General features: G+C 38.3%; 1 protein-coding gene across 1 annotated transcript in view; it reads right to left on the bottom strand.

Annotated features, from left to right (window-relative positions):
* Positions 1 to 7,105: 7,105 nt before the first annotated feature.
* The window catches only part of LOC135743925 (macrophage mannose receptor 1-like), a 52,807-nt gene continuing 40,390 nt past the window's right edge, over positions 7,106 to 19,522 (bottom strand). The window contains exons 23-30 of the mRNA XM_065261830.1: positions 14,556 to 14,661; positions 14,195 to 14,427; positions 13,915 to 14,080; positions 11,144 to 11,296; positions 9,653 to 9,769; positions 9,412 to 9,573; positions 9,293 to 9,325; positions 7,106 to 7,248 (exon numbers count right to left, since the gene is read on the bottom strand). Coding sequence (XP_065117902.1) covers positions 7,241 to 7,248; positions 9,293 to 9,325; positions 9,412 to 9,573; positions 9,653 to 9,769; positions 11,144 to 11,296; positions 13,915 to 14,080; positions 14,195 to 14,427; positions 14,556 to 14,661 — 978 coding nt within the window. The 3' untranslated portion in view covers positions 7,106 to 7,240. The remainder of the gene's footprint in view (positions 7,249 to 9,292; positions 9,326 to 9,411; positions 9,574 to 9,652; positions 9,770 to 11,143; positions 11,297 to 13,914; positions 14,081 to 14,194; positions 14,428 to 14,555; positions 14,662 to 19,522) is intronic.

The following is a 19,522-nucleotide window of genomic DNA, read 5'->3' as shown; positions in this document are numbered from 1 at the left end:
CTGAATTCTTTGTCGGAATGAATGCGCACTGGCTAACTACGACAGGTAACACAATTAAGAAATGTCGGTTTTCACAAAAATAAGGCTATTAAGCTCTCGTCTAGTGATCCCGATGCTAAAGAATAATTAAACCTCTAGAATTATCAACATGTGCACGTTTTCTGAGAGTTTTTATGAACACTGTGATGCTGCTGTAAACGATTTATGATTTATAAAAATGAAAGAATTTACTTTAAAAAAACATAATTTAAATGACATAACAAATATGAATGCAGTTCTACAGTTTTATTGTAGACTAAATAAAATACATTCATTTCATATTAATAATCTGATTTCTATCGTAGGCTAAAGCGCGTATGAACGTCCGAGAGAGAGCAGAAATGAACTTGTTTAAAATGAAAGATATGTGATTGCTTAACATCCACTGGCACTGACACTGTGAGCTCCCCCGTGCAGGAATCATAGCCCCCCGTTCATACGTTCTTGCGCCGGCCTGGGGCCCTCCTCGGAGGGCGGGGCAGTTCATAGCCCCCCGTTCAATTGAAACGGTTGAAACATAGCTAAGGCCGCCTCTGGCTGCGACACTTCGATAGCATTTAGCTTAGCCCCATTCATTCAATGGTACCACTCAGAGATAAAGTTAGAAGTCACCAAACATTTTCCTATTTAAGACGAGTAGTTATATGAGCAAGTTTGGTGGTACAAAATAAAACGTTGCGCTTTTCTAAGCGGATTTAATAGAGGAACTATATTGTATGGCGGAACAGCACTTTTGGGAGTACTTCAACTCGCCTGAAAAATCCGCTCCCCTTCTCCCTCTCATAATGGGAGAGGGAGGGTGTTACTGCGCCGAGTCGAAGTACTCCCAAAAGTGCTGTTCCGCCATACAATATAGTTCCTCTTTTAAATCCGCTTAGAAAAGCGATACGTTTTATTTTGTACCACCAAACTTGCTCGTATAACTACTCGTCTTAAATAGGAAAAACGTTGATGTGTTTGGTCACTTCTAACTTTATCTCTGAGTGGTACCATTGAATGAATGGGGCTAAGCTAAATGCTATCGAAGTGTCGCAGCGCGCTCCAGCGCTTACGTGCACACACACAGATGATAGAGGGATGTATCAACTCTTCTTAGTTAAGGTAATAACATATTTTAATATTGAAAATGAGTAGACTATTCCTTTAACTGGGTTCCTACGTTAAGAATTACATGCTTCAGTGAGAAAGTTGAGGAACTAAGTCTTCCGCGGGACACGAATGAGACGTGCAATGGGCTTCATCTGCATCGCGGGTTTGGTAGGATTTCACACATTCCCCTGCACAATAGCAACCAAAAACTCTGGAATTAAATATTTCAGTGACCTTTAGGATTTACGGGGATTTCGTGTTGATCAGCACACTTGATGTTATTGGTGTTTGTGGTATGATTTAAATTTGCACCCATCTGTTAACACATGCGATTAAACGAAAACGCGTTCCTAAACAGTTATGTATGAAGTGGATTTTTTGTCCCAAACCCGCCGAAACACACCCAGCACGTATTCTGTGCCTTCGCATAAACACACACAATGCGCTTTAACCCGGTAACGTTAGCTTTAAATTACTTCAGGATATTTACGTTTGATTAATATTGTTTTTTCCTTATTTCATATTCCTTTTATATATACACATGTGTACAGTACAGTGCTTAATTTGTAAATATCTTTACAGTGGGGTGAGCAATTGGACAGGCAGGTGGAGAGGTAAAAGCAAATCCAAATATACATTTAAAATTATATATTCTATTTACAGAGAGTTGTTTATTTGTGTTTCAGTCTGGGGATTTCTTTAAAGGGGTCAAATTGTCAGATTGCATGTTTTCCTTTGTTTTTAGAATGTTTAATGATGTCTGTGCACATAAAAGATCTGTAAAGTTGCAAAAATTAAAGTTTCAAATCCAAAGAGATATTCTTTTTAAACGTGAAGCCTCATCCACGCCCACCTAAAACGGCTTGTTTAACACGCCCATGCAGTTAGACGTCATACTGGTTTGAACATTTTCATAACACCGCCCTCATATATACGCAAAGATAGAGGGTGTAACTTTCAGTCACGCTTTAGTATTGTTTTTTCCGCCATGTCAAGCAGACGCTGTGTTTCGTTGCAAAACTACTTTGGTTGGCATTCCAACAGAGTAAACATTAAGAAACCAATGGTTAGGTTTTATTTACAACACAGTTTCAGAACAGTACAGCCCAAATGCTCGATTGTGTGCTGCACATTTTAAGGAGGATTACTTTCTAAACATCGCGGAGTACAACCGCTGGATGTACACAAAGGCTTCGTCTAAAAAGTGGAGCAATTGTAACTTTGCAACTACACTGACATCCTGTATGTAGCCGATGTTTTCATATTTAATACATTTTCTCACTGACGATTCAAAGACGAGTTTGGTGCAGAGAAGCGCCTGTGTTTTAATGCATTTCCTAATGATGATCCAAACGCGAGATTTGAGAAGTGCACATTAGTGCTTGTTTGTTGTTTCTACGTTCACAAATGCAAACATGGTTTATGTTTTAGTATCCTTACCTTACCATCTGTTACGTTCTGCTCACATCGCGCTGGTAAAGTTGATCGATTAGCTTAACCATCTGTGTTATCTGGGTCAGATTCAGGCTCGTGTTGATAAGGTAGTAGTAAATACGATAGTATCTCGTGGCTTTCACTATTGTTTTGGCGGCTCATCTTCCAAAACTTGGCTAGGAGCATCATATTTCCGATTACGTTACTGAGGTATTCGGCCAATCACAACGCACTGGATAGCTGGCCAATCAGTTCACACCCGTTGACACAGCGCTTTCTCACAACGATGAGCTTTGTACCAAAGGACCTGCTTCAGATGGGCGGGACTTAGAGGTGCTAAAAAAATGTATGGTATGTGGAAAATAATGTTTTTTTAACCATAAACCACACGACCACACATAGTATTACACCAAATACACAGAGTAATGTGCTTTTTAGTCCTATAATATGACCCCTTTAATCTGACATCCCTAGGAGCTTACATTTCAATATAATTAATTTATTTTTAGGTATACACTGAGTAATTTGCTTATTGTTTGTTTGTAAAGCCTCTTGTTAACTTATTTGGCTTAAAATAAAGAGGTAATTTACCCTAACATTAAAATATGGTTTAAATGTAAAAAGATAAATAGTAAAGATAAAGTATAGATAAAGAGCAGGGGCGGACTGGCCATCTGGCACACCGGGCAGTTTCCCGGTGGGCCGACGTACTTTTTGGGCCGATAAATCTCATACTATCTTTGTTTGTGCAGCCCAGTTATCGTCCTTTTTTTCCCCTAGATAGACCGAATTTTTGTCCCAGTCCAGCCCTGATAAAGAGTACAGTTAAAAATAACTGTTGTTACATGTATTTGTTTTAGGAGACACTGGATGCATTCAGCCCAGCTTCCTGTCTGACTTTGCCAATCTGTTCACATCATATCATCTTCATTTAAAGGTACAGTAGCTATTAAATCTTCAGCACATTACATATGTCACCCTGTCTATGAAATTCATTCAAAAGTCTTATAATTATGATATTTGGAGCATCAAATTTAGATTTCAATCGCTGATTTTACATTGATTTCAATCTTTCACACAAACTTAGTCAATATTAAAGGAATACTTAATTTTCTTTAAAAAAATCCAGATAATTTACTCACCTCTATGTCATCCAAACGTTGAGTACTTTCTTTGTTCAGTCGTTTTTTTGAGGAAAACATTCCAGGATTTTTCTCATTTTAATACTTTATTGGACCCCAACATTTAACAGTTTTATTGTAGTTTAAAATTGCAGTTTCAAAGGGCTCTAAATGATCCCAAACGAGGCATAAGGGTCTTATCTAGCAAAAAAAAAAAAATTGTCATTTTTGGCAAGAAAAAAAAATGGCATTTTTAAACCACAACTTCTCGTCTTCCACCGGCCGTGTGACGCGCCAGCGCAACCTTGCCTAATTGCGTAAGCACGTCGAAAGGTACACAATTTGCGTAACATTTTAAACAATAAACTGACACAAAGACATTAATTAGTATCATTCCACATACAACAACATGGGAACGGTCCTCTTTCTCCACACTTGTAAACACTGGGGCGGTAGTTTCTCATATGTCATCCGTGACTTTTTGACGTCATAACGCATTACGCTGGCGTGCCACACGGCTATCTGTGTGTGGAAATGACAATCGTTTCACTAGATAAGACCCTTATGCTTCATTTGGGATCGTTTAGAGTCCTTTTAAACTGCAATTTTAAACTGCACTGAAACTGTGAAAAAGTGTTGGGGTCCAATAAAGTCTATTAAAATGAAAAAAAAAAAAAAAATCCTGGAATGTTTTTTTTCTCAAAAACTTAATTTCTTCTTGACTGAACAAAGAAAGACATCAACGTTTTGGATGACATGGGGGTGAGTAAATATCCCGATTTTTTTTAAAGAAAATAGAGTAATCCTTTAAATATATCAAGATTATATTTTCACAGAATGTTCTTTACATTATGTAGGATGATTTTATAAACTGTAAATCACATTTAGCTTTAGCTGGGTTTTCAAACGTTGATCACATTTAGTAGATATGATATATCTGAACTTGCATCGTATGTTAGATCTAAATTAGGTTAGTATATTAGTGGGGCATTTAAAACGTTGTGGGAGGTGGGTCCTAAGGACTGGAGTTTAGAAACAATGCTTTAACATAATGACTAATTTTAAAAACAATTACATGCCTCAAAAACTGAAACCAATCCGAATTATATTTATTTTCTGACTCTTTAAGCGCTCTGTATCTGGAGAGAGGAACAAAGAAGTCAGGAGGAAAAGTAAACATCAGGCCAAATGGTACAGAAGAAACAGGTTGCAGTGAACCTACATGTTGCTACTCTTCTTTGCAAAGTGATGGATTTGCAGTGGAGTTTCTGAAATGTAAGAAGTACATACACATACAAAGATCTCTCTTTTTTCTTTTATTATTCTCTATCTCTATCTGTAGCTATCATCCCTCTATCTGTATCTGACTGTATTTAATCTATCATCACTCTATGGGTCTGTTTACACTTGGTATTAAGATGTGTTTTCATCGATTGGATCACAAGTAGACGAGAGAGACACATCACGTTTAGACCTGGTATTTAAATTCTTCTCTTTTGTCCACTTTCGAGCGCTTCTGTCCTCTATACTTTGAGGTGGTGGTCTGTGAGACTGTGGGCGAGTCTCTCTGTTAAACACGAGCGGGAGTAATGACAAGTTTATATGGACGCGAACTAATATTATGTTATAATTAAGTCAATTATGTAATACAGTATTAAGCAAAAAATCTTGAAAAATTTTCTTAAACACTAAATTCAAGAAAAATTCAAGAAAAATTCAAGAAAAATTTGCTTACCCCATTGGCAGTTTTTTTTTTGCTTGTTTTATGCACAAAATGACTTAAATTTGATATTTTTGGTCTAAAAACTAGACTTATTTTCTTGGGTCGGTTTTCAAGATTTTTTTTTTTTTTTTTGATATTTTTACTAAAAACAAGACAAAAATACTAAGAAACTTTTCTTGAAAATAATTTTTTGCATTGTAGATCATACTCACACAAAACTGGCAGAAGACTTCCCTCGTGGTTATTTTCTCTGAGCTAAGATCAAGCATGCACACTTCTTGTCTTTAATAAAATTTATTAAAATAATTTGGTTGTTTGCGATTACAAGTTTTTCTGAATTAGACAAAAAAAGAACAGAAACAAAAATACAGAGTCTAAAAAATGCTAAGTCTAGAGCACACAAGATTTCAGGTTGTCAGACAACGGAGATGCTGGCTGCGGCGTCCAGATCTGAATAAGCTCTTCAGCCGCATCAATTTATAGTCAAGGTTTCAAGTCCAAGTTCTTTATACATGGAGCCCCATGGAACGCCTTTGATCTGACATTTACTGGGGAACGCCCCTAATATCATGTTTTATATATATATATATGACAGAGTTTCTTTGTTCTTCTTCTCCGAGCTCTTCTGCACTTTCACAGGTCTGCAAATCATGCATCAAAGCGTAATGTATCTCTTATCTAATACATGCATCAATCTCTCTACTCTTAATAAATCAATTTAAAAATCATATATATGTCTTCTTTTTGTTAATCATGCAATTTAAGAGCTGTCATGCATATATTCCCAACTCAGTGATTATAATATTTTTCACTTGGAGTAAAAACAACACTTGGAGTATAAAATAACAAACCACAGGTTTTCTATTGTTCCCAAGGATTACATATAAAATTGGTTATAATACTTGGTTTATAAAGGTTGTATAGTTTGCATCTTACACAACACGTGTTACAAAAAAGATCACATTAATTCAAAAGAAGAATATAAATGTTTCATTACAAAAAGTAAAAACCTCAAATCTTGTTAGTTATGTGCATGCAATTTTTGCATTCTTGAAAAAAGGTTGTACCTAGTTGTGTTGATTGTATAAAAGAGTTTAGATCATTCTAATCACAAGAATCTCAGCTTCCAAATATATGTGACATGTTTAGCTTTTTGGTTTAAAGGTGCAGTGTGTAAATTTTAGCGGCATCTAGTGGTGAGGTTGGGAATTGCAACCAACAGCTCAGCCCACTGCTCACCCCTCGCTTTTGAAACACATAGAGAAGCTACGGTAGCCACCACCGGACAAACATGCCATCGTCGAAGACAACTTAGTAAAAACATTTTGTCCATTAAGGGCTTCTGTAGAAACATCGCGGCACAAAATGCCGACTTTCATGTAAGGGGACCCTCGGTGTATGTAGATAAAAACGTCTCGTTCTTAGGTAAAAAACACATAATGGTTCATTATGAAAGGTCATTATACACCCCTGATAATATAGTTTTGTATATTATTTGCATTTCTGTCAAGAGATCCTTCTAAAAATTACACACTGCACCTTTAAGTGGTTGTATGTCATGAAGTTTTCTGTCAAAAATTCAGTGTTTCTCTTTGGAACTTTAAGGCATTTAATGTGTAAAATAGCAATAAAATCATTCATAAATGTTTCTCGTTTTGTCGGTGTACTCTATAAGAATATGACGAGGATTCCATGTTTAATTGACGTTAATATTGATTACAGTATGAAGGGTAGGTGTTAAAGAACAGAAACCCAGCAAGACCTGCGACAGCAATTATGACCAACACGACCACCACAGCGATGCCAGCCATCCATGACACCTCTGATCTACCTGTCAATCATCTGCAATACAACATTAAACACATAACATGAACCATATATAACTATATATATTTCCCCCTTTAAATATGACATATATTTAGCTGTCACGACAAACTCAAGGAAAATAGATACTCAATTCAGTTCATTTGCACCCTATTACAATAGTATGAAACATTGCTCCATGCAAAAATCACTTTTTTCAAAAAAATCAAGGGGGCATGATGCCTCTGCAGCACTGTTAAAAAAAATTTCAGTTGCTAACAAGCATTGTTCAATACTTGAACCACATTTTCAAAACTCTTCACATAGTCTGTGGAAAAATAATTCAGTGCAGACCAAACTGTAAACCATTTTTCATTGCATTCAGACAAAATGCATTCAGTGACCACACAAAAAATATTTAATGAAAGGCAGGTGCGTTACCAAATCACTATTTTCGCTGAGAAACCCAAGCATCAGTGCCCGGCTCATATCAGCAGTGGAACAGCAAACTGTGGCGACGGAACACAACGTCTCCGTTCCCTTCGTTCAGGGAATGAGGGTTACATACGTAGCCGAGATGCTACCTTTCAGACAAATTGGGAATCCCTACCAAAGCGCCACTAAAGCTGACCCTTCCAGTGCCCGTGTAAAGCCCTCCGACTTCTATCGTAAAAAGGCAGAACCTGGGCTTACAGCAGATAAAGAGCTGCTCTAAGGGTCCTAAAGCTTTGAGGTTGGTACACATATCTATGCAATAAGCACACAGGAAATAACAAAGCCATGGTTGGGTCTGACTCCTCTGGTGGCAGCACTTGCAGGTTCACCACCTGATCTCTAAAAGGAGTGGTGGGAACCTTGGGCAGGTAGCTGGGCCTGGGTCTCAGTGTCTCACTGAAAGCACAAATCATTGACTGAAAATGCATAGAGGTCCCCTATCTTCTTCATGGAGGCCAATGCGAGGAGCGTTAAAGTTTTCATTGTAAGAAAATGTGTCTGTGCACACAATGGCATGTCTGGAGACCTGTATCAGTGATACCCCTGCTCTGAGGAATGATGGGTCTGACCACAAAGTGAAAGTCAGAGTGTGATTGTTACCCAATGCAAGACGGTGAGCCACGCTTTCCTCTGGACTCTGTTGTGAAGCCAACCCTGAAGCAGTCTAATATGGAGCAGACCGAGCGGTGTCACAGCCGCTGCTGCAGCCATATGACCCAGGAGCTTCTGAAATTGTTTCAGCAGGACAGTGCTCTTGTCTTTGAATTTATTCAGACAAGTCAGGATCGACTGTACACGCACTTCTGTTCCATACAGTTCCATAACGTGAAAATAAATCCTCTTTGTAGGGCAAAGTTTGGGATTGGGTAACACAGTCTCACCCCATTTCGTCAACATTTGACGACACTTGACCATTCGTCATATGTTGACGTGAAGGGTATACCTTTCACGTCATTTTTTGACGAACTGGGGACTTCAATACTATTACGTCCGTTGCATTCTCTTTCCTATTTTATTACCATTTGCGTGTCGGTTTAGGGTTAGATTACGCAAAATTAAACAGTGTACGCGAAATTAAACAGTGTACGCGAAATTAAACAGTTGTCACCTGGCGTTGGGGTTAGAGTTAGGTTTGGGTAGGGATGTCATTATGTAAATCTAACCCTAAACCGACGCGCAAATGGTAATAAAATAGGAAAGAGAATGCAACGGACGTAATAGTATTGAAGTCCCCAGTTCGTCAAAAAATGACGCGAAAGGTATACCCTTCACGTCAACATATGACGAATGGTCAAGTGTCGTCAAATATTGACGAAATGGGGTGAGACTGGGTTGGATTGGGACATGACGTAATAATGAAAGAAACTGTTTTTTGAATGAGAATTGTTGCCAGTGTTATGTTGGTCTGAGTTTTGGAGGTGAGATTAACTGTTTGGCCAACATTCAAGCTGGTAGTGCAGACTGTATAAAGAGTTTTGAAAATGTGGTTTCAGTACTGAACAATGCTTGTTAGCAACTGAAAAAAACTGTGACTCCTGAACACTTTTCACAGGTTATAATTAAACCCTGCAGATGTAGTTCATCATACCTGAGACTGATGGCTTCTCTGTTGGTGGTATAACTGTTAATAAAGACACATGTAGATATTAACATACAGTAAGGTGATGTGATATTAATGCAGATTATTTGTTAGTTTATATGTCAGACCTTTAGCAGCCTTGCAGATATAAGATATCTGATCATCACAGTTGTTGGTGTTCCACATCCCAGTGTCTGATTGAACTTCAATACAAATTCTAACATTATCCGGCATCTGCGGTTTCCAGTTTGTGTAATTCACAACCGTATTATCAATCCACATCCAATTACCTGTCATACACAAACATCAGTTCAATGTTTCTGTGATTTTAAATGTGTTGTATTGATTTAGATGAAGGCTCGTTCTGACCCTTATGACTGCGGTGAAGTCCAATCCAGACTGACTTGATTTTATCCTGCAGGATCTCCAGGTATTGTCGGATAAACTGTGATTCTATTGGATCCTCAATACTCAATAAAGATGCACCTGAAATGACAGATTACTCACTGAATCTGCTTTTAAAACCAATCATTCAGCCGTTAAACTAAAGTTCTGAATGTTACAGCTGCCAAAGATGAGAAACAAAAACAACACCACAGTAACATTAAAACATTTGTCCATTTACGGCACTACACATTCAGATGTGAGGAGTAAAGCTTGATCTCAAGATGAGTGAATTCAATCTGTGTGTGTCCAATTTAAATGTATGTAAATATTTTATTGTATATCTTTTTTTAAAAGCCAAAGAATGCATTGCAATAATCTGTTAAATTGTTCTCTGATATAGAAGGCATGTAAATTTATTAAGTGCAAAAATGATCCAGAGACAGTTCTACATGCCCATTTACAATCCTAAGAGTTGCCCTTGGAATGAAATGGTCTAATATTACCTTATTTGGAAGAGTCATTAATAATTATGTTAAGAATTAACATAATTGCTGTTTCACAGCGAGGCTCATGAGGCTCATGTCAGTAACTCACATTAAGTAAACAGGCCTTATATAGTTGAGCATGTATCATATGGAGTGAAAACAGAATCAAAACCTCTCACAAATGCACACGAAAGTACACACATGTGCACCATAGTTCACAAATTCACACACTAAAATCTATAAATGCACACAAAAAATTCACACACTGAAATCCACGTAGATGATTCACACTAACGTTAACATGTGTGTGATTTTTGTGTGTGTATTTTTGGATTTCAGTGTGTTAATTTTTTTGTGTGTACTTTTGGATTTCACTGTGGGAATTATTTTGTGTGCATTTGTGAATTACTGTGCGCGCATCTGGATTTATTGTGTGCATTTTTTAATTACAGTTCACATGTGTGTACTTTTGTGTGCATCTGTGGAAGGTTTTGATACTGTTTTCACTCCATATTATCAGATCAAGATAGAGATTTTGAGGAACAACACATTTTTCGAATATTGTTAAGGGGCGTTTCTGAGTGGTAAGTTTGTGTGTTTTTTTCAGTATGGAGCTGCAAAATGTAACCGTAAATAGTAGCCTAAACGCTAACATATAGCATGAACTAGCATATAGCGCTGACTCAGCAGTCATAACTTTGTGTTTAGCATTGTAACAACTTAGTTTTTAATTTAATGTGTTTTTTAATGTTGGGGCTTATAATCTCAATTGTAACGTCACACTCTGTGTTATGTTGAGATTGATCTGTTTTCCAGCAGTTTTTGCATGAAAAAGATTTACATAAGAAGGAGGAAACAATCGTGTTTGAGGCTCACTATACATCATAACCATGTACAGACATTTTATTAATGATCTATGTCTATATAAATACAGTTTTACATCCTACGGCAATTTAATAATCATTGGGAGGAGGATGAAGCGTCTTACCCATTCTCATACATTCTACTGCGGCATGAGCCCAGTTGTCTCTCTTGGAGGTCATGAACGTATAGCAGTGTCCTCTAAATGGGATCCAACTGTTCCTCTGATCTGATTCGGGGCAGTTACCCGGCAGCTGAGGAGGATCTGTAGGGGCAAAAACTGTGGACCGTGTGAGGGGTTAGTATATCAGATCTTTCTTAAACGGAAACTGTCAAATAAAACCAGGGGTGGTTCTAGGATTTCATTCTTAGGGGGGCTTAGCCCTTAGTTATGATGTGAAGAGAGCATTGTGATACCTTTTTGCAAATTGGGACCACTATTATTATATTAATAAATTCATGTAGGCTACATACATTACTCTTCTATATAGTTCCAAGCCCCATAAAAAACTGGTATAAAAGTTATTTATCACTATTATTTATTATTGTGTATCTCGAATTAAAGTTTATGTATACTATATGTATATTTAAAGTTTAATAAATACTAACAATTTATATGAGGATTTATATTTATACGATTCAGACTGTACTTTTCATTATACATTATAAATCAATATTGATAAATGATAAATTTCTCAATTGCACCAGTGCTTTAAGTGGCCCAAAAGAGGTGCCGGTACTTTTTGCTGATTCGACTCCTACCATATTGAAGGAGTTTTATATTCAGCAGTCAACAGACGACCTTGTAAAAAAGTTTGTGAATTTGCTTGAGCTAGAAATAGCTACTGAACATAAATAAAATGTGCAAAAAGTATGCAAGTAAAATTTTCAACATGGTTAAATGCTGAAACTAGTTGTTCAGATAGAAAGAGCTTGAAAAAAAATGACATTTAAAATGACACCAAGCCCATGTCTATGGGTTCAAGAATAACAAAATACTGGCCATTTGAAACTCGAAAGTCATCACTTTATTTTGTCCCATTGTTTTCCATTTTGCGGGTGGTAAAACTCCTGTGCGCGTCGTTCAAATTCATTTAAATTTTTCTTCACTTGTAGTTTAGCAATTAAACTAAATGTATATTACAGTTTCAATAATGTTTTTACCCTGCACATCGCCTGAGGAAATCCGAAGTTGTTTCGAAAGGAAACAAATTGACAGCCGCGACAGCGGAGATTGTCACGTACCTACAAAAGGGTATTGGAAAAAGCTTGCGTCTGACCTGTAGCTGTCATTCTGGCTTGGTGGGATGTCAGCCAGCGAGTCCTCTGATTCTGACCTTGTTCTTTTACTACTCAGAGTCTAAAATAAGGAGGGCATATTAAATGTTCATTGTATTTTCATTTTAGCCGAGCAGCTATGGTTGCGCGTTTCACACACAAACACACACCTCTCCAGACCAAGTTGACCCTGACAGCAGCAAAAGCAACGCATGCCCTTTTAACTTGTAAAACTTGAGGGCCTATGGGTAATGTAGTCTCTGCTCTCGGTGGGACGAATAAGGAAGCGTGCATTGTGAAGAGCGCTCTGAAAAGCGGCAGCGTAGCCAAAGGATTAAATGAAACCCTTTTATTTAAACAGATGTGCAAATGAGCATTCCGGTACGCTAAAAGCACGTTCTGGGCGCACGGAGAGGTGGTGGTACGCTCAAGAGCTATATTTGGAAGTGGGGGTACTGAGTACCGGCGCGTTCCGGCCCACTTAAAGCACTCAATTGCACATTCGAAAACTTAGACCTTGTATTGCAAAATGTGTCATGACGTTAAATCTGAAACGTCACGGCTTCAGTTTGCAAAACAATTCTTTTTCATCTAAATGTCCTGCATTTCGCATTATTTTAATTATTATCTTCAAATAAATTGTTTTTACAAATAAATTAAACTTCAAAAAATATAGATTTGATAGTTTGGTAGAAATATTAAAGATATTATAGGGGGGCTAAAATGACAGATTGGGGTGGCTGGAGCCCTCCTTATAAAGGGTCTAGAACCGCCCCGGATTAAAACCATATGATAAACTTTAAATATATTAGTAAACAACAGACATATGCTGCTTTAAATAGAAATATTCCTAATTTAAATATAAATTGAGGCTCAAAATTCGAGCCTAAAGCTTCTACAGAATTTTAAATCTTTTAACTCTTTCCCCGCCATTGAAACGTTAACTCATCAAATGAGAGAAAACACTTCCCTGCCAATGACAAGTTTTTTCTTTCAATTCATAGTACCGCTATTAACCACCAGGTGGCGGTACCCAACTTATAAAACCTGGAAGTATTCGCTTGGGGCAAACAGTTCAAACTAAAGTTCTTTTCAAAAAATACAATTATCTGAGCTTTTTGCTCACAATTTTGTGTTTTTGAAGAAACTTTCCCATATTTGACATGTGAACAAATGAAGGTAGGATGAAACTTTTTTTAAAGCAGAGAATCTGTCCTTTTATTTGATATATTATATGCTTATATATTTAAAGAGGAACATTTTCTGTAAGGTATTACATTTTTGTGATGAATCATAAAAAAATGCTGCCACTGGCTGGCAACTTTTTTTTAAACGCTGGCGGGGAAAGAGTTAATCTGAAGGTTTATGTTTTAATTTGTGAAAGTACTTTTATAGACAAAAATATAGTTTATGTCATTAAAGTATCTTTGATCTTAAAATCTTTCAAATGATCAAAAAAGACAAAGTTTGTGCTACTTGGGTTTATCTTTTAAGGACTGTATTGAGACTGTAAAGGAATTTCTTAAAATCTCAATGGTAAAAATGAATGGGAAAATATTTCTGGAAGCAAAGCTACTAAACATTATCTAAATATAAATGATTATATGTAGAATGAAATACCTGTTGATCGTTTACAGAGGGAATAATATCTGTTGTTACACTCTGCAGTTTTCCAGTCTCCATTCGTGTCAATATAAACACAAGCTAAATTGTTTTTGGGTTCTCCTGTAGCCCATTTACTGTATCTTCGAAACCAGTTATCCACCCAGCGATAGCGTCCACCTGACTAAAGAAACCACATTACCACACTCATGTGTTGGTTAAAATCATTTCTGCAGTGTGTGTACAGTATATAATATTACATGAATGTGTTTATTGTGAAGAGAGATGAATTTATTACCAGGTTACTGTTGAGTCCGATCCACAAAGGTTCTTTGAGTTCGTCGACTTGTAGGCTGGTGTACGCCTGACTGATGGAGTCCAGTACACTCGCAAGATCAGCATCATCAGCTTTACACTGTCTTCTCGCTTCATCCCAGCTCATCTTCTCCAGCTGGACCTTATATGAATCATTGCCCAGACTGAAGTATTTCTGTGGTACTGCTGTGGTCACGGGAGCAAACAGCTGAGGGTCTAAAACACAAACAAAATACTTACAGATTATCTAAACACCCATAAACGTGTGTGTTTACTTCAGTCAATGTGATTGGATTGAGTTACAGTTATAACATTTACGCAGTGAAGTCTTTTCTTCATCTAACCTGTGTTCCTCTTGCAGATGAAAGCTTTCTCATTTTCACACTTTGCATTTTTCCACATACCAGTGGACGTCTCTGGGTGTTTAACCATCACAACACATCTATAGCCCTACATGGAAAAGAGTTTGGATTATTTGTAAACTGTTACCACAAAAACAATCATAAGGGTCAATTTTTACATCATCTGAAAACTGAATAAATAACCTTGTTTGGAATTAACCAGCTTAAATAAATAAACTTTGTTAGGATAGGACAATATTTGAAAGGAGATACAACGATTTGAAAATCTGGGCCCGGTTCCCCAAAACGTTCTTATCGCTAAGTAGTTCTTAACCTATTCCTTAACCTCTCTCTTAACTCTATGGCAGGGGTTCCCAAAGTTTTTTTCCTGCGCACCCCCTTCTATGTCCCAACCGGGTTGGCGCACCCCCAATCCCCACTTCAAAAAAAACAAAAACAAAACAAAAACACTACAAAGATTTTAGACTCATGTTTAATCATGCGCAAATAACCAGGGGCCGGTTGCAACAGCCGGACGTTAAGAAGTTGGGTGTCGAGCTTAGCTACGTCTGACATTGTGAAAAATATTTACGCGTGTTGCACCATCTGAAACTACGACCAGACGCAGCTACACTCAGCGTAGATGATGCGCGCCCCCGTGTATGCGTTTAACCACTGTGATATTTAGATGCCATTCGAGTTTACTATGGTAAAAAACGTACACTTACTGCCGTCAGCTAATAGATGATATATGAGAGTTTCCTCATGTTTACCAGTGCGCTCTCCTTCTAGATGCATGCGTAACGTGCAGACCCATCATTCACGAAAGCCTTTACTGTTCGCACAAAAGGTGTATAATAGTTTGCAGATTCATTATAACAGCTCACGTTTAAAACAAAATTAAATGAAAGCTTTTAATAAGTTCTCTACAGTGTCTTTGTAAGTATTTATGTATTTTTACAATGCATGAAAACACATTGCTCGCGTATCCTGTGCATTAGACGTGCCCATGTCTCGTCACATTTCATTGTTTCTATTTGTGCCATAAAAAGTCTCTCTCTCTTGGTCCCTCTCCTCCTTTGTGACTAACAACTTTATCATAAGACGTCCCACACTTGACAGTTTCCCTGATTTCAGCCAGTTACGCATATTTATAATATATATGGAATGAATGAAACGAGTTGGCACGCATTTAGCGGCTGCAGTGCATAACAGAAGAGCAGTGCGTAGAAAAAGACAGCAGCTGTCTTCTACGTTTCTATCAAAAACTAATTAATTATAGTTTTTTATTTAAAATAAAAGCGATTACAAAGGAAATGTTTACTGTTCATTTTTTTTATTGTATGGAAAAATCCCACTTAAAGAAACAGACCGCCATTACATTTTTCCTCTCGCGCACCCCCTGGTAGCAGCTTGCGTACCCCTGGGGGTGCGCGCACCACACTTTGGGAATCCCTGCTCTATGGCATGATTCCCAAAACGTTCGTACGCTAAGTATATCTTCTGTAAGTCACACTTTCGTAAGGTGGTCTGGACCATTCGTAAGCTCTCTCTTAGCGTTGTTTGAGCTCAATACGCTATCGCCGCTGTCTTTAGAAATCAGCGCAGCGCAGTACAAGTCAAACTATGGTATGCTGACAATGATTTTATGTTATGGACATTTTTAAGACTTGTAATAAAATATGTTTGCAATGGATACAGGACTATTTATGCAGTTGACTTTATTTGGTATCAGAACTTATGAATCAAAGATGGCGCCGGTGTTTGTTCCTCATTGAAGTCTGTTCCCTCTATGTTTATAGCTTTTCATCACGTTACATTTATAATTTAATTAGAAAGATTAAAGATTTCAATTGGTTATACTAAAAAGCAATAATATCATGTATTCTATTATACAATTTATTAAATATTTCATATTTGATATTTTTATGTCTTTTAACATATAGCCTGTGTTTTCTTTTCTTTTTTCTCTACTGTTTGTTTTAAAACTGTTATGTTTCCAAACATAACAAATATATATTATACATATAATATGATTCATACTGTAAAAATAATTGACTTACAATCAAGAACAGTCAAGATACATTACATAAATGCACACATATACATCTCAGTAGCCATTAAAACTTTCAATGTATATAAATAATAAACGTATAATGTGATAAAAATGCTATAAAAACACTACACTAAAGGGAAACATAGGGGAACAGACTTCCACACAACACCGGCCGCGTAACTGTTTAGTCCATGCCAATTTATTTATTCGTCAACCCTTAAACCTTTTGACATTTAGCCTGACGTGGCTAAATAAAAAAATCGCCTTCCAAGACAACTCATTATGGAGCTGCTAGATCTTCTCAGACCATATTCTCTACCTAGGTTGCTTTTTATTGAAAACATTAATGGTAAGCAATAGCCTACCGCATTAAACAGAAATACTGCAATCAATTCTGATTGTTAAGTACCTTAACAGTCGTATAAAAGTGTATTACATATTTTTTTAAAGTCAAAACCCATGTCAAGAAGCGGCACAAGTGGCACAACGAGATAAGGAGGGTGGATAAAGAGCGAGGGATACCCGGTTCGTCTACCCGTATTACTGACAATTTGATCATTTAATTAATAGTCTATATTTTACGGATAACTTAAACTATGTTAAAATAAATGTGACTGGAATAATTTGAGTAATGTTCCATTTGTATATAACGTGTTGTCTTTCTTAATGTCATAATGCACCTTCGCGTGAAGTGGAAAATCGATCCCTGAGTGATTGATCGCAAATAATTCAGCACCTTCACTTGGGAGGCGCCATTGTACGTCGTTCTTAGAGGCAGCGTGTTAAGAAGCTTCTTAAGAGACACTTCGGGGAACACACTTAGGAACATCAACAACTTTGGTAAGATATATCTTTTTGAGTCTTCTTAGCACGCTAAGAGTGAACGTTATCGGGGAACCGGGCCCTGGTCCTTAGAAACACATATTACTAATGATAAACACATTTAAAAAAATATTCGCTGTAAGAAAATTTACAAAATATCTTCATGGAACATGATCTTTACTTAATGTCCTAATGATTTTTGACATAAAATAATCAATCAGTAATTTTGGTCCATACAATGTATTTTTGGCTATTGCTACAAATATTAGGGCTGGTTTTGTGAAATAATCAATATAATCAATTACACAGCGTACAACAGTACTATACATTATACACAGTAATATAACAGTTTTTGGCAACGAGCCAAGAAAACAGTCGGTTCAGTAATGTGTCAATGTGTGATGTCAATGAGATTTTTATCCCCACCTTAAAACTCAAATTGCAAGGACTGCTTTTGTAGCCCCACCCACAGCTTCGCGTGACACATGTGGGGGCCAGGGACAAAGCAAACATATGCAGTGTCTCAACAATCAGTAAACATCTCTTTAAAGATTGCCAAATGTAATGACGTTTAAATACATTTTTCCAGAGAGACTTTTATTTTGACGCGGTGATCTTTTATGAGTACCAGTTATACTTGCTGTATAACCTTACCTTGGAACCTAACATTAGGAATGCGTGGTTGAAGTTTGTTTATAAAGAAGTTCCAGCTCATGTGGGGAGTGTTTGTTTAATTTGTGTACCGTGTGTCGTGACTTTGGTTTCTGTGACCGCTGTATTTTTGTTTCTCTGTTCATGTTTTTGTGTTGACAGTTTCACACGTGCGCGGCTCTGTCACGGGTCTCATCAGTGTCATTTCCTTCACCTGCGTCCCTCACCTGATACTCATTTGATGCCCAATCGGTTTAGTATTTAATCCCTGTGTGTTTGTTTGTTCCTTGCAAGTTCGTTTTGTATGTTCCTGCCAGCTAGCTTGTCTAGTTCCAGTCCTGTCCTGTTGTGCTATAGTATCTGTCTCCTGTTTTGATTTTGGTTTACTCTCCGTGCTCTCTGCTGACTTATCCTCTTTAGATTCCCCGCCCGCTGTCAGTCTCTCCTGTGTGGCGTGCCTCCCATCTAGCCGCTGTGAACACTCTGTCTGTGGATTCTCCGAGCGCCTGTCTCCATCTTGTGCTGTCCAGCCGCAGTGCGCTTCGGCGCGTAATTCTGCATAAGACTCGGACAGCCCCTGTGCGCTGTCCAGCACGGACTCTGCTGAAGACACTGACCGCCTCTCTCTCTGCCCGTTGCAGGATTCCTCTCTACCACCTGTCTCGTGTGCCAGCAGCTGGGCTGACTAAGCTTTCCCTGCGTGAAGTGATCAGCCATATATACTCTCTCCCACTGTTCGTTGTCTGGCCGGAGCCCGAACGTGTGTGGTTCTTCGCCCCAGTGCCTGTGTGTGCTCCCCGCTCTCAGCCGTCTGCCTTGGTGTGGCTTTTGCCCAGACGTGCTATTGTCATTTTTGCACCCATTATTATTTAAATAAATTTTTCTGTTTACTGCACTGGGATCTTCTGTATTCATTGCCTGACAGAACGAACTTGTCAACATGGATCCCGCAGATGCAGATTCCGTTCGTTCAGCGATCGCTCAGCAAGGGGCTTGGCTGGGTAGACACACCGATCAGCTCACAACTACAGCCCGGGAGATGGAGGATTTGTCCGCTCGCTTTAATGAGCTTTCGTCTCGTCTGGACAGGACTCACCATTCCCGAGATTCGGAGCCCCATGCCGCCTACCCTCCTCCGTACGACGGTGACCCCTCCTCCTGTCGGGCGTTCCTGTCCCAGTGTTCTCTGGTGTTTGCGCTCCAGCCTCGTCGCTATGCGACTGAGCGCACTCGTATCGCCTATGTTATCACCCTGTTGGTCGGGGAGAGCACGCCAATGGGGCACCGCTGTTTGGGACGCCCAGGACCCTTGCTGCCATTCTTTTGAGGAGTTCCGTGAGGAGATGGTGAAGCTCTTTGACCGTTCAGCTCGCGGAGATGCCGCCGCTGCCCGGCTGGCCCGCCTTACGCAGGGAGCCAGCTCCGTCACTGATTTTTCCAT

Source organism: Paramisgurnus dabryanus, chromosome 2 (assembly GCF_030506205.2).
Source record: "Paramisgurnus dabryanus chromosome 2, PD_genome_1.1, whole genome shotgun sequence".
Lineage (NCBI taxonomy): Eukaryota > Metazoa > Chordata > Actinopteri > Cypriniformes > Cobitidae > Paramisgurnus > Paramisgurnus dabryanus.
This window is presented reverse-complemented; position numbering and strand designations above follow the sequence as displayed.